The sequence below is a fragment of the Vulpes vulpes genome, chromosome 1, assembly GCF_048418805.1.
Source record: "Vulpes vulpes isolate BD-2025 chromosome 1, VulVul3, whole genome shotgun sequence".
NCBI classification, from domain to species: Eukaryota; Metazoa; Chordata; class Mammalia; order Carnivora; family Canidae; genus Vulpes; species Vulpes vulpes.
Window position 1 is genome coordinate 50,400,449 of NC_132780.1, and position 13,206 is coordinate 50,413,654.

The following is a 13,206-nucleotide window of genomic DNA, read 5'->3' on the forward strand; positions in this document are numbered from 1 at the left end:
ATTAGAAGGTAAGACCATGAAAAGAGGCTTTTCCAACCCTCCGAGCCTGCACAGATCATATATACTATGTTTGGCTCGCATGAGGCTTTTTGGTAGTGCTGCAAGGCTGGGACCCCGGCACGGAAAACTAATGCTCCTTTCCTGTGGATCTATATGCAAACCTGAGTCAAGAAAATAATTCATGAATGGAAATGGCAAGCAGAGAGCTTGTAAATTAATGAAGAAATCAAAGACTTGTGATTGGCTGGTATGTCATCTTTCATACCTGAAATCAAGATTAGCCAAAGAGTGCTTCTAAGCAGAAGACTGAGATCCAAAATTAAGGGGGGAGGGTGTTTTAAAAGAGAGAATCACAATGCCAAACTAGCACTTGCCAGCCTAATAAATGCTTTGTAAATGTCATCAATCAAAATATTTGATCTCCATTACATTCAATAATCTCATACTTATGAGCTCTTTCTGACAGCCTGGCAGTCGACCCCAAAAGCCCCCTGCTGCCTCTGCCATCACCACCATCAAGGCCACTTCCCCCCACACTCACTTTTGAATTTGTGCTGTTGACAGACCAGAAAGGCTTTTGGCTGCCTGTTATGTAGTTCAAACCACACTGTAGCTGCTTAACCAGGCTGAAGTCATTATTCAGAATCTCCCAACCAGAAAACACAAAACCCCTTATTTCCCATCTAAAACTGTACACTGAAGGTCAGAGTATGGCCACTGCAAATTGCTTTTGCAGATACGTGCAAGCTAGGGCAGAAACAATAACCTAAGCACGAACTCTTGCATAATTAACTGAAGATGTCTACATTGATTAACAATTATTCCTTAAATGATGCGGTATATATAATATCCAACTGCTAAACTGTGAAGCATCCCCTACCATGGCCTTCAAAGACAGTGGATTTCCCCCTTAAATGTCATTAATGTGATCCAAAGAAAGGTTTAGTATTTTACTCTGCAGGAGGATCTTGAATTTTAACTCAATATATTTAACTCTGATGTGTACGCACTAATAAATTGTCCCTCCTTAAAAAAAAATAACTCAAATTTTTTTTTAAATGATTTTATTTATCCATTCATGAAAGACACAGAGAAAGGCAGAGACACAGGGAGAGGGAGAAGCAGGCTCCAGGCAAGGAGTTCGATGTGGGACTCGATGTGGGACACGATCCTGAGACGGGGGGATCATGCCCTGAGCTAGGGAGGGGCAGGTGCTCAACCGCTGAGCCACCCAAGTCCCAAATAAATCTGTGGAAGTGTTTGGTCTGTAAAACTGCAAACATTTTATTAAAGAGTTAAAAAACATACATACTCTGAAATAATTTGCATTTTATTTGCATATAAAAAGATGGGTAAAAGTGAATGAAATTTAATGATGCCTTCAGAACTTTATTTTGAAAAGAGGAAAAACATTCTGCTGAACCCCTCTCTCCTGCAACTATTCACTCAAAAAATGCCCATGGAATTTCACTCAAAAAATGCCCACGGAATTTCAATGTTTTTATTTCTTGTTCAAAACTGAAACAGAAGAAACAATGATAAAGTAATACCAGAAACATTCTAAAGTTTAATAATCACAGACACCAGAAAACCAGATCACACACTTACAGTAGGTATGCTGTCCCAGATTGTAACTTTGCCCCTTCCCAGAAGCAGTCCAAAGGTGTAATAATTAAACAAGGGTAAAGATATTCGATTATCTGTCAAAGTTAAAAAGAAGAGGCTACAAGTTAGGCTAAGGCATACCACTGAGGAATTTTTGACAAGTTTTTGCAAAAAAAGAATATATACCTGATCCATGTAACCTGTTTCTGTGATAAGTTCTCCAGATTTGTAACACAAATGTTCCAATTTCCACTGCCTAGTAAAATAGGAAACAGAGACAAACATCTCATTGTAATAACCTAAGGAAATCAGTGCAAAATCATAACTACAGAACATATAGAAAGAACTGCAATTTCGATCACTTTTAAGTATCTGTCAAAACGAGCACAACTTTTGCCAAGTAAAGACTCAACAAGCTTGCTTTAATGAATAGATAATACTCAATTGTAATTAACATGTGGGTGTTTATGTAAATGAATGCTACCAAAGTACTTGAAAAGTCTTGTTTTCTTAAGTGTTCTCCCAATAATCTTGTTTACACCATTAATCTACTTTTCTACATACACTGAACAACTTCAGGGCACGCTGAATTATCACAAATTCAAAATAAGTGGAGACTAATTCGTAAGGTTTATATTGTATTAGAATATATTCAGGTGAGAAAATACATACACATTTATATTTTCTTTACTGGCAGTTAACGTCCTTATGAACAGATAGTGTTCAAAATGAATTCTCCTTCTCTTTAACCATGAGTGCTGTAAACCACACTGCCAGGTAGACACATTTCTACTTTACAGTCTTTTATTGTTCTATAGAAATGATATTAAATATAGTGATCAACAATTACCTCTATTATCTATCGCCTGTTATTACAGAGTGTTGTCATGTCTGGAAAAAAGCTCTTAAGCCCATGCCTTTCTACCCCTATCGTAAACCTAACTTGAAAAAAGACATCTGAAGAGGGTGGGGATGGGAAAACCAAGGGAAGAAAAAATATTTTTAAATATCTCTAAACAGCACCATTTTATTGGTTTCCTTTTACTCTCTCTTTTTTTTATTGGTCACCCAAAGGAATGTTCTGGACTTAGCCCGCTTCCCTGTGGAACCTTTGCATCTATCCCTCAGGGTGCCCAGTGCTATTGAAAACTGCCCTTTTCTCTTGAATGCCAGAGCACGTCTGGTCTGATCTGCTTGGTGCCTGGAGCACCTGGACCTGGCTTCGTACACACCCTCTGATCTGCTTGGTGCCTGGAGCACCTGGACCTGGCTTCGTACACACCCGTCGATACGGGTTCTTCCTTCTTTCTAACCAAACTGTCAGCTCCTGAGTGCAGGGCTCAAGTTATTCATCCATCCCTCCATCCACTCACCCACCCGCCTAGTCATGCATCTATGTTTATGTTTATACTGAATTCCCCACAGCATCAGCGTAGACTATCTAGCATCAGTAGGTTCTTAATATCACTTAGTCAATGAACTCATGTAGACTTCCTTGAGAAGGGAGTGTCTGTACATGAGAAAAACCTGTCTGGGAGCCAGAAGAAAGGGTTTGAAACCTGGCTGGAGTGTTTAATAATTTTATGAAGTTGGACAAATGCTCTAATTAATCTAATTCCTGGTTTTCTCACCTAAAAAATGAGATGGCTTAAATGAAGTGTTCTCTAAAGCACATTCCAATGCATAAATGTTCTCTGGTTCCATCTCAGATTAAGAGTATACTTTCTTTGTACAGACACTCACATCTCTGTAAGTGTGTAAGTGACAAGTCCCTTCAAGATAGGGTCCCATTATGTTAAAAATGGGTCAGCATGCTTACAGTGGCCTTGGAATGCCCATTTACAGGTTCTTTATAAGGCCTCTACTTACAAATTTTGCAAAACTCCACTGGGCAGTTACTTCCTCTACAGAGGGATGTGCTGATAGGAGCCGGGTGTGCTCGCCAGTCAAGTTTGCCTGACAAAAGTGCTAGAATATCTCCTTACACTTTCCCTTTCATACATTACATATATCTCATTTTGTTCTCAGAACCTACTAAGGATAGTAGACCACACTTGATCAGTAATTTAGTTTACATATGAGGAAACAAGAGCATGTGACTCCTGCTGGACCTTAGGGCTCTGTCTTCAGCTAGATGGGTCTTAGAGCCAATCCAGATAAGACTCTGGAGAGTAGAGGTTGTCATAACTGGGACAAGTACCGATTTTCCTTCTGTTCTCCCCCCTCATCTTCTCTGGCCACTGAGTATGTCCACGTGCCACTTCCTCACCCGTCCTGTGAAAAACTGTATCATCACCCACTCAGTTAAGAAGTGCTTAAAAGGGGTACCAGGGTGGCTTAGTCAGTTAAGCGTTCGACTCCTGGTTCTGGCTCAGGTCACAATCCCGTGGGTGGTGGGATCAAGCTGTGTCCGACCCCATGCTCAGTGCAGAATCTGCTTGGGATTTTCTGCCTCTCCATCTCCCTCTGCCCCTCCCCCCCACTGCTTGCACTCTCTAAATAAATAAATAAATAAAGTCTTTAAAAAGAAAAAAGGTGCTTAAAAGCCTTTGGTGAGGGACAGGATGGGATCAGATTAAGTGCCAACTCAGTGGTCCTCTGAAAACAGGTTTAGGGATAGTCATTTCAATAGTTCAGGGAGAAGACCTAGTTCAAATTTAGTCTAGATGGTTAGTCAATCAACAAACTCTGAATGCCCTCCCTGATCTAAATGCTGGGGTGTAAGGATGGACAAGATATGGTCCCTGCCCTGAATAACGCACTGTTTAAAATAGAGAAGAATAAAGGACTGTCAGTTTTGGTCCAGAATTCTTTGTATGCTTTTACCACACCCATAGCATTGTTAAATTAGCTATGAAGCTAAAGGGTAGTATTTGTGAAGCTGTGTCAGATTCCACCTTATCTGCCTACCTGTCAGTAAGAATTCACCACAGTGGCTCAACCTACTATAGGCTTTGTGACACATACCAGCTGTCAGTATCTGTGGTGAATACAAAGCAAGAAGCTAGAAGCAAGTTCTTTTCCTTTTCTCATTCTTAATTTGTCTAAAGGCAATTCCAAATGTAACTGCTCCAAAAATATCTTAAGCAATGAAACATCTTCAGAATAGGTATATAGCCGCCCAAATGGCTGCTTGAAGGATCATACTCATTTGGGTCCATAGTGCCAAGATACTTACTGAAAATACATTATCATGTATTTTATGTGTTACCAAACTCTAGAAACAAAAATCAGGATTAAAAAAAAATCACTTCATTAGAAAACAGTCTGAACTAACACTCTAGGCATATTTCCAGAGCAACCTTACTTTCTAAAGCCAGCAGCTTCTTCCCAACTTACCTGTTATACATATACACATGGACCCGGCTGGCCTGGAGCGCTGAGTCCAGGTGTTGTCGGAGAGCTTCTGTGGTCAGGACGTTAGCACCTTCTTCTTTCGGGGTCTGAATCATGAGTTGAGGATTAAACATAGCCTCTTCTCCAATCTTCTGGCGAGTATAATTTAATTCACGACTTACTCGTCCACCAACTGACAAACATGTACAGGTTTCAGTTAGAACGGCAACGTCCCCACAAATTCACGTTCTGTTATCTCACTAGGAGTTACAAGATGAATGATAAATGACCTCTGGTCATGAGAATGTATGGCTGATGTTGGGGGGAGGCGGTAACATTCACTTTATTATTACTGGCAATGTTCATTTCACCACTAAAATACCTAAAAAATTATTCACTAAACCCATGAACCTGCCCGATGCATGTGCAAAGCCACTGCATATGTGCTTTGTGCACCTTCTAATACACCACGCATATAGAGGGGGAGGGGAAGGAAAACTTGAGACACCTTTTCCTTGCAGACTACACCAAATACCCCCGTTACAATTTCTTTCACTTGTGTAAACAATGGGCCCTTGCAGCATGTTTCAAGATATATGGCTTCAATTTACACTCTTCTCCTAAATAATCTAGCAAAGGTAACAAGTAAATGTTTCTCCCTGTTGAAAAAGAAACAAGGAAAGGTGGCAAATGGGTCTTCAGCACAAAACATGCCAGAAGATAAATAAGGTGATTCACATCAGATGTACTTGAGAGGAACCAAACACATCAGCCATGGCCTGGGGGGACGCTCAGCCTCTGGATCCTGGCTCTATCAGCCTCACCTGGTCAGCATCCTGGAAACCAAGGTACTAGGTTCTGAGTTGCCGGGGAGCAGGCAGCCTGTGTTCCAGAAGCTCTACCATGTGACTCTGAGCCGGCTGCTGAGGCCAGAACCTTGCCCCAGTACCAACCAGCTTTACAGCAGGCAGGCCACAGGCCTAGGCAACAAGGTATACGGTTACTGCAAACTGCTTTTTTGTCTTCTTTCTCAGGACCTACGTTATATTCCAATCATGGTTTTACAACAAGCCAAGCTCAAAATGCTGCCACCAGGCTGGGAGGTATTGGGGGGAGGGGCAGAGTTTCATTTCCCAACAGGGTATGTGTGTGTGGGGGGGGGGGGGGCTTGCAGGTGAGAAAGAGTGCTCTAGGAGAAGGTGCTTTGATCCAATAGGATCAGAGCAGAGAGAGAATCCTAGGACAGCACCCTGCTCCCTAAACCCCCACCCCCACCCCCACCCAAGGCCAGCTGAAGTGTGTGGATGGTGAGTCTCAATAGTTCCTGAAATAACTGATTAAGTTGCATGTTTACTGAAAAACAGGCCTTCAGCTACAGTGTAGAAAGACCCTTCAGCAATCATGCTAAGCTTTCCCATGAGGAGGAATCCTTTTTCTTCAAATTTAGTATTCAAGGACATAAACATTTGGTTTGGGCAAGTAAGTAAGTACTGGGAACAGCGGGTTGTTTAGTTCTCTTGGCATATTTTATAAACAAGGGGGCAGGCTAGAAAGCAAATAATGCCCTCATTAGGAAAGCTAGTCCAGATTCACAGACTGGCAGGATCATCTGTGCGGGTCCATGCAGATGGCCAAGGCCACTGCGAAATACTGTGAGATGAGGCCAAACATACTGTGGGGTGTGTCACAGAGGAGGAGAAACGGTGGGGGGTGTAGGTGAAGGAGAGGGGCAGAGGGCAGGGAATTATCAGTTAGTTACAGAAAGTATTAAGACTCCTTGGCGGAGGGAGGGGGGCTTTGACAAATGATCTGGGGAGTTGCTGAGGACCCTGACTGCAATTTGAAGTCCAAGAAAGACCAGAGGGAAACATAGGAAATTTGCAACAAAGGATAAATTTACAGGAAGTCACAGGCCTTTTCAGGATGCTCCCTTAAAGCTGCCTGCAGGCAGGGTCCGGCTCCTTCTGGCTCAAATCACAATGCATCATTTCAACCAATTAACTAGTGAACTGAATTAGACTCAATCCACATTCTCGGGAGCTAAAAAGGCTGTTTGAGGCTAAAAAGCCAATTATGAGTCTTGTGAAAAGCTACAGAACTCCAAGCCCAGGAGCTCCAAATAGGCTTTTTTTTTTTTGGGGGGGGGGGGGGAGGGAATCAACTCCTCCCTTTTTTTCTGACTATATGGCATCAATGTCCCACACCTATAAATCATTTATATTTCCACCAGCTCCTCCTGCATTGGCATAGCACATGATCCCTCATTCAGCTTACAAAGTCCTACTTCCTTTTATCTTTCCTGCCGCTTAAGACTTCAGGTGAATTAAAACCACCCCCCCACCCCCCCCCACCCCCGCCTTTCTCTCCCCTCCCCAGAGCAGCTGCTTGTGACTATAACCCACAAAGGTCAAGACTCAAGAGAGGAGTGCACACAAAAATAGAGATCACACACAAGGGTTGTGCTCTTGAAAAGAACTTTCTACACTCTTCCAGACCAACTTCAAAAATAGACCAATTTTTTTAAAAAAAAAATTTTAAATCTTTATTTATTTATGATAGTCACACACAGAGAGAGAGAGAGGCAGAGACACAGGCAGAGGGAGAAGCAGGCCCCATGCACCAGGAGCCCGACGTGGGATTCGATCCCGGGTCTCCAGGATCACGCCCTGGGCCAAAGGCAGGCGCCAAACTGCTGCGCCACCCAGGGATCCCTAGACCAATTATTTTATTACAGGAGTTTTCAGAAATGATATTTCCTAAAAGATATAAAATGTACCTCTGGCGCTTCATAGTTTCACTTTTTAGATGATGAAGATGTATATTTAAATAATCCATATATTTTAATAAAGGAGTGTATTTGTCATATCTCTGGAATTGAAAGTCTTTTTGTTCATCCATCTCTTTGCTCTAGTGAGAAATTTAGTATTTTGCCACCATGAACACCAGTTTCAACCAAGACAAGACTATCACTGCAGGTAGGTAGAGCAACTAGAGTTGAAAGACCCTGAATTCTAAAGTGTCCTCAACCACCTATGCTGTATCCTACTTTTGAGTACTGGTAAATTCAATTTTATTTACATAGTTCATGGCCATATCTTATTTAACATTTCATCTTAAATTTAACCAAATATGAACGCTTTTGAAAATTATTCAGTGAGTTTAAAGTTTCATTGAGGGGCACTTGGGTGGCTCTGTCAGTTAAGCATCTGCCTTCAGCTCAGGTCATGATTTCATGGGAGTCTGCTTCTCCCTCTCTCTGCTGCTCCCCCTACTCGTGCTCATTCTCAAATAAATAAATAAAATCTTTAATAATAATAATAATAACAATAATAATAAAAAATAACAAAGTTTCATGGACATCCACTTTACCAGACAAACAACTGTAACATGATCTACTCATGCAAGTGAGCATCTCAGGGTGTTTGTTGTGGGCTACACCGTGTGGTGCCATGGTGGGCGAGACCAGTGCGTTCTTTGCTCCAAAAGCCTCACTGGCCAGTGAAGCAAGCACACAGGCAACAAACAAATCAGTAAGATAATTTCATGGCCTGACAAGTATACAGTAGAAATAGAAGATGGTGATGCCATGTGAGTTTCTGGGTGGTAGGGAAAGGGGGAACCCACTTCAGAGGGAGTGGTCTGGGAAGATCTAAATGAAAGTAACATTTAGACTGACTTCGAAGAGCTAGGGGAACAGTCCCTCGGCAGAGGAACCAGCAACTGTCAAGCAAGCCCTCACGTGTGGCTTGCTACAGGAAGAGAAGGGAGGCTGATGTTGTGTCATGGACTCGGATGCCCTTGTAGACCCCGCTCTTCCTCCGGTGTATCTGTGTCATAACCTGCACAGCATTCACATGCTTTTATATCATCATTCACCCACCGTGATCGGGAACAAGGCACCAGAAACAGAAACCTCTGTGGATGGAGCAATTTTACAGACTCACCTGACTTTTGCTGTCCTAGCAAATGTCTAACTAAATCACAACTGAGTGCCGGCCGAGCTGTTCCTTATCTTGCCAGTTTTTTGTCAGGCATCAGTGTGAAGATCCACCAGTCAGTAACTTCCATGGAACCCTTTCCAGTGGCTGAAATTACAGGTGCAGTCTGGGGGAAAATGGTTTCTCTCCCTTTCTGTCCTATTTTCAAGGTCAAAGTCCTTAATTATTTAAAAAAAATTACTGTTCATGAAATACTGCATGATTATCTTTGACTCCTCAAGATTCAGTATTGTGATGTAGATACAGGTATGCTGACAGCTATGTGAACAGCCACTACTGCTGTGTGTGTGGTGGTTTATGCATAGTTTTTACCTATTTTCCTTTCTGGGGTTTATCGCTATTTCTTAATTTTTCTGCAAGGAACCAGTACAATTAAAGACTTCTATGTGACAAAAGGAGAAAAATATGAAAGGTAATGATAAGGATCTGAATTAAAAACAAGCCCAATGCAAAAACAACATGCATATTCATCATACTCTGAAAGTCCTCTTATATTCTTTTCCTTCTTCCAAATGCAACAACTTTTAACAATAAAACAACAACCAAACTCTTAGAACAAGATTTATGAAAAATGTTCTCAGGATCCTGGGACACAAAATAACCTTTTATATTTGTGTGTATTTTTCATCTGCAAGGCCATTTCACACGTATTCTTTACCTGTTTATAAATATTTTGCTCTGTGCTGTTCCCCGGTCAAGCTGGGGCAAGCTGGACTGGACAGTCAGGCAATGAGAAGCAGGACCAGAAGGGCTGGGTTCTGAGTCCCAGCTTGACCGGGACAAGTCCCAGACACAGTTGGGCCTCACTAACCTTCTCTGTGAAATGGGATGAAAATGCTACTACTAACCTCATAATGTGGTGTGAATAATTAACAACGTGTATAAAATTTCCCAAACCCTCAATCAGGAGCTGAGCAGGCATCCATTTGTCTGGTCATTTATTCATTTATCACAGGATATATCATCACCCTTACTTTACAGGAGAGAAGTAGCTGCAGTTTGGGTGACTTGCCCAAGGTCACCCAGCTGATAGGAGGTGGCACCTGCCCTCAACCCTGAGGTTGAGTCCGAGTCTGAGTCCGACTGCCCTGAGACAGCCCTATGGCTTCTGAGCACTTGTTGAGGATAAGACTTTAGGAGAGTCAAATTCCACAGACCAGACTCTATCAAGCTCACAGCTAGAGCTTTCAGAATACATAAAAGTATTACACAGCACAAACAATTGGTATTTTTATTTAAAGGACAACAACACTGTCTCCCAGAGTCCTGACCACCACTGAGGAGATAGTTTTTTCAGTAAAGCCCCATGGGTGGCCACAGACAGGCCCCCAGTTCCTTTGGGTCCTCAGAGGGGCCTGTCTTGGGGGGAGCAGAGAGATGAGGGCACACAGAAAACATGTTGCTTTATGCCTCTACCTGCAAATTCTCCAGAGATCTGAGGCTTAAACCAATTCTTTGAATGAGATGCACTTAAGCAGCACTTAAGCAAAGAAACTCTTGCTCAAGGTCTGCTGATCCTTTGCTCCCTAAATCAAACCACTGTGGCTTTCCAAGGTGAAGAAGGGCCAGCACAGGTGGGAAACCATTCCACCCAGGGGTCCATACCTCTGGGCCAATGTTATTCCAATCCACGGTGGACAAGATGCTCCCCGCATGATGCTCTCCCGCTGTGTACCGTCCCTCAGCACGGCCTCTGTGCAGAGCTTAATAAACGCCTGCTGCATTCATGCAAAAAGCTTTTAGCAAAAGCTTATTGTGATCCACATAAAGGTGATCTGAGGAATCCAACGAAGTGCTGTTCCCAGTAAATTCCAAGCCCTCTCAGGGAGGCATTGCCCCGCTGCCCACTTACCTTGGCACACTAGGCGCATGCGTATACTCAGCGTGTCAGAGGAATGAATGAATGAACAGCCTCAATACAGAGCCTTGGGAACAGGCAGTCATCTGTATAAGATATTAATTCTTCCCAAAGCCTCAAAAAGTCAATCAGTCAAAACAAATGACCCTTTCAGCCTGAAAAGTACCCACTCAGAGTCCAATTAGGAAAATGGGGTCTGTGTATATGCAAGCTGAGCATTTGCATTTGATTAATCCCATGTATTATCTAACAGCCTCTAGAGAGATTTTTTTTTCCTCCTTTAGTTACTTCAGGTCCTTCTTTCAATGTTGCGATTAGTTATTGTGAGGGTGAAAAACTGCAAATCTCCAAAAGGGTGTAACTGCGAAATTATTAGCACCAGCTCATTTTCTAAATTGAAAAAAATGAAGATTCAGTAATTTGGGCAATTGGCTGAAAACTCCTGAGCTGTAAGTTTTAGTCACTCTTCCAGCCATCTCTTTTATTCATGACTAGCCAACTGCTGCTTAAGCTTCTGGGCTGTTTTTCTCCTCGTGGGATACTGCCCTTGAGTGTTGCCATGGGAAAATGCTAGAATCAGATAGCCCAAAGAGAATTTGCCTTCATGAAGTGAGCCCAGTGAGTGAAAAACCACAAAAACAAGACAAGAGCAGGACACATCCCCACATCTCCCCAGGGACAGCTTGGGGGGTGGGGGGCTGGAGGGTGCTAAGAAGGGTGGAACTCAGTAGAAGGGGTAGCAGGCCTGAGCATGCGCCTGCCACAAGCCCCCACACCAGCTGTTTGTGGTGCCATCTGTTACCGCCCAGGCTGCTTCTCTGAATGGCTTTCCCTCCCTGAAGTTGCCCACTCACCCTGTCAGACACAATCAGGTCAGCCCAACACTGTGCCCACACTAGACCTGCTGCCTGCCACAGCTCCCCCCACCTGGTATTCTCTCCAGGACCACCAGCTCCCAAGATGACATTGCACCTGTTGGGAGACCCATTCTTCCTTGGTCACTTGCTGCTGTGGCCAATGTGGGCTGCGGTCAACCCCCCCAAAAGACAGGTTGAGTGAAGTCACAGCCTGTGGACTCAGGGATGTTCCCGGCATCCAGCGGGAGGTAAGAGAATGGAGCTCTGCTCTATCACTGAGTGCGTACCTGCCCCACTGCCAACTGTCCCAGGCCCTACCATGATTTCATGCATGCTCAAGTCTACAAGCAAGTACATGCAAACCCAAGTCCAGTCCTTTTGCAGCAGCAGAGCAGCAATCAGAGGTAATGCTGGACCAAGAAGCAGAACCCAGGAACCAAGACAATGTTGTGATCAAGTCCTAAATTCTTAGTAAAGGCCTCCTAAAGTCCTCATTAAAAAAACAAAAACCACATAGCCCAACCACAACAACAAAAGCCAAGTGCTTGCATGGCAGCAAAGTAGCAGGCTCGCTTCCCTAGCATTCTAGCATTCTAGCATTCTAGCTGCTGCATGACATTAACCCCAGCTCCCTTCTCCCAGCTTCTGTGGGGCTGACATCACCTCTCTGCTCTAAAGAGTCTTCTTGCCATTATCCAGCCTGGGCCTCTTTGTAACGGCCTTCTACTTGAACACGCACAGGGGAGAAGACAATGTGAATCCCCACCTCCACAGGCAGGCTCCCAGGGCCCTGAGGAACATCACGCTGGCCTGCTTTATCTCCCACACCCTCACTGGGGGCTACTTTCATGATTTTGTTGCCATCAGGATTAGCTGGATTAGGGCCTGATGCATAAGGACCCCCTGGTGCTGTGAGGAAGTTTCATCACCAGGTCAGCATGGTGTGAACTGTATTCTGTCACCACCAGCACTCCTTATAGCCACCAACTGAAAAAGGGGAGGGGACAGCAGGAAAAATGCTTTGAGTGCAAAATGCATGAACTTGTCACAGCTACAAATTCCCCCAACATGCATTTCTAAGGATGTGAACCATTCAGGACTGTTGTCCTTTCAAGGAAGAGCCCTACTGAAATGGCTGATAGTAGAGGTAGGTGAAGTGGTTAAGCAGAGGTGTCCCAGAAAAACAACACAAAGAAACTTCTGGTCCTTTGCTAAAACCAGTCAAGCAATTTGGGAAGAGAGAGCTTCGCTGTTGGAACTTTATATTATGGTCCTATCCCATGGAGGGGGGGGGTTCCCACTTAATTTGAAGGAAAACAATGTGGGCTGGAGTAGGGGGCGGGCAGTAAGAGGATGGTGAGAGACAGAGGAAAAGAGGAAGGTCTTTAACCCCTTTCAAAAATTCAGTGACTGAAACTGTTCCTCCCAAGAAATCACTTGGCCCTTGTACCTACCCAAACCCGCATCCTGGCTGCTGCTCCTGAAGTAAACACAATTTATAGAGAAAGCAATGGGATTTCTGCAAGTGTGTGCGAGTGTGTGTGTGTGTTTT

General features: G+C 43.6%; 1 protein-coding gene across 8 annotated transcripts in view; it reads right to left on the minus strand.

Moving 5' to 3' along the window:
- Positions 1-13,206, minus strand: part of PTCH1 (patched 1) — a 71,032-nt gene that overhangs the window by 35,895 nt on the left and 21,931 nt on the right. For all 8 annotated transcript variants that reach the window (XM_072763842.1, XM_072763854.1, XM_025984251.2 and 5 more), the window contains 3 exons: positions 4,945-5,134; positions 1,792-1,861; positions 1,609-1,700 (listed from right to left, as the gene is read on the minus strand). In XM_072763842.1, coding sequence (XP_072619943.1) covers positions 1,609-1,700; positions 1,792-1,861; positions 4,945-5,134 — 352 coding nt within the window. The remainder of the gene's footprint in view (positions 1-1,608; positions 1,701-1,791; positions 1,862-4,944; positions 5,135-13,206) is intronic.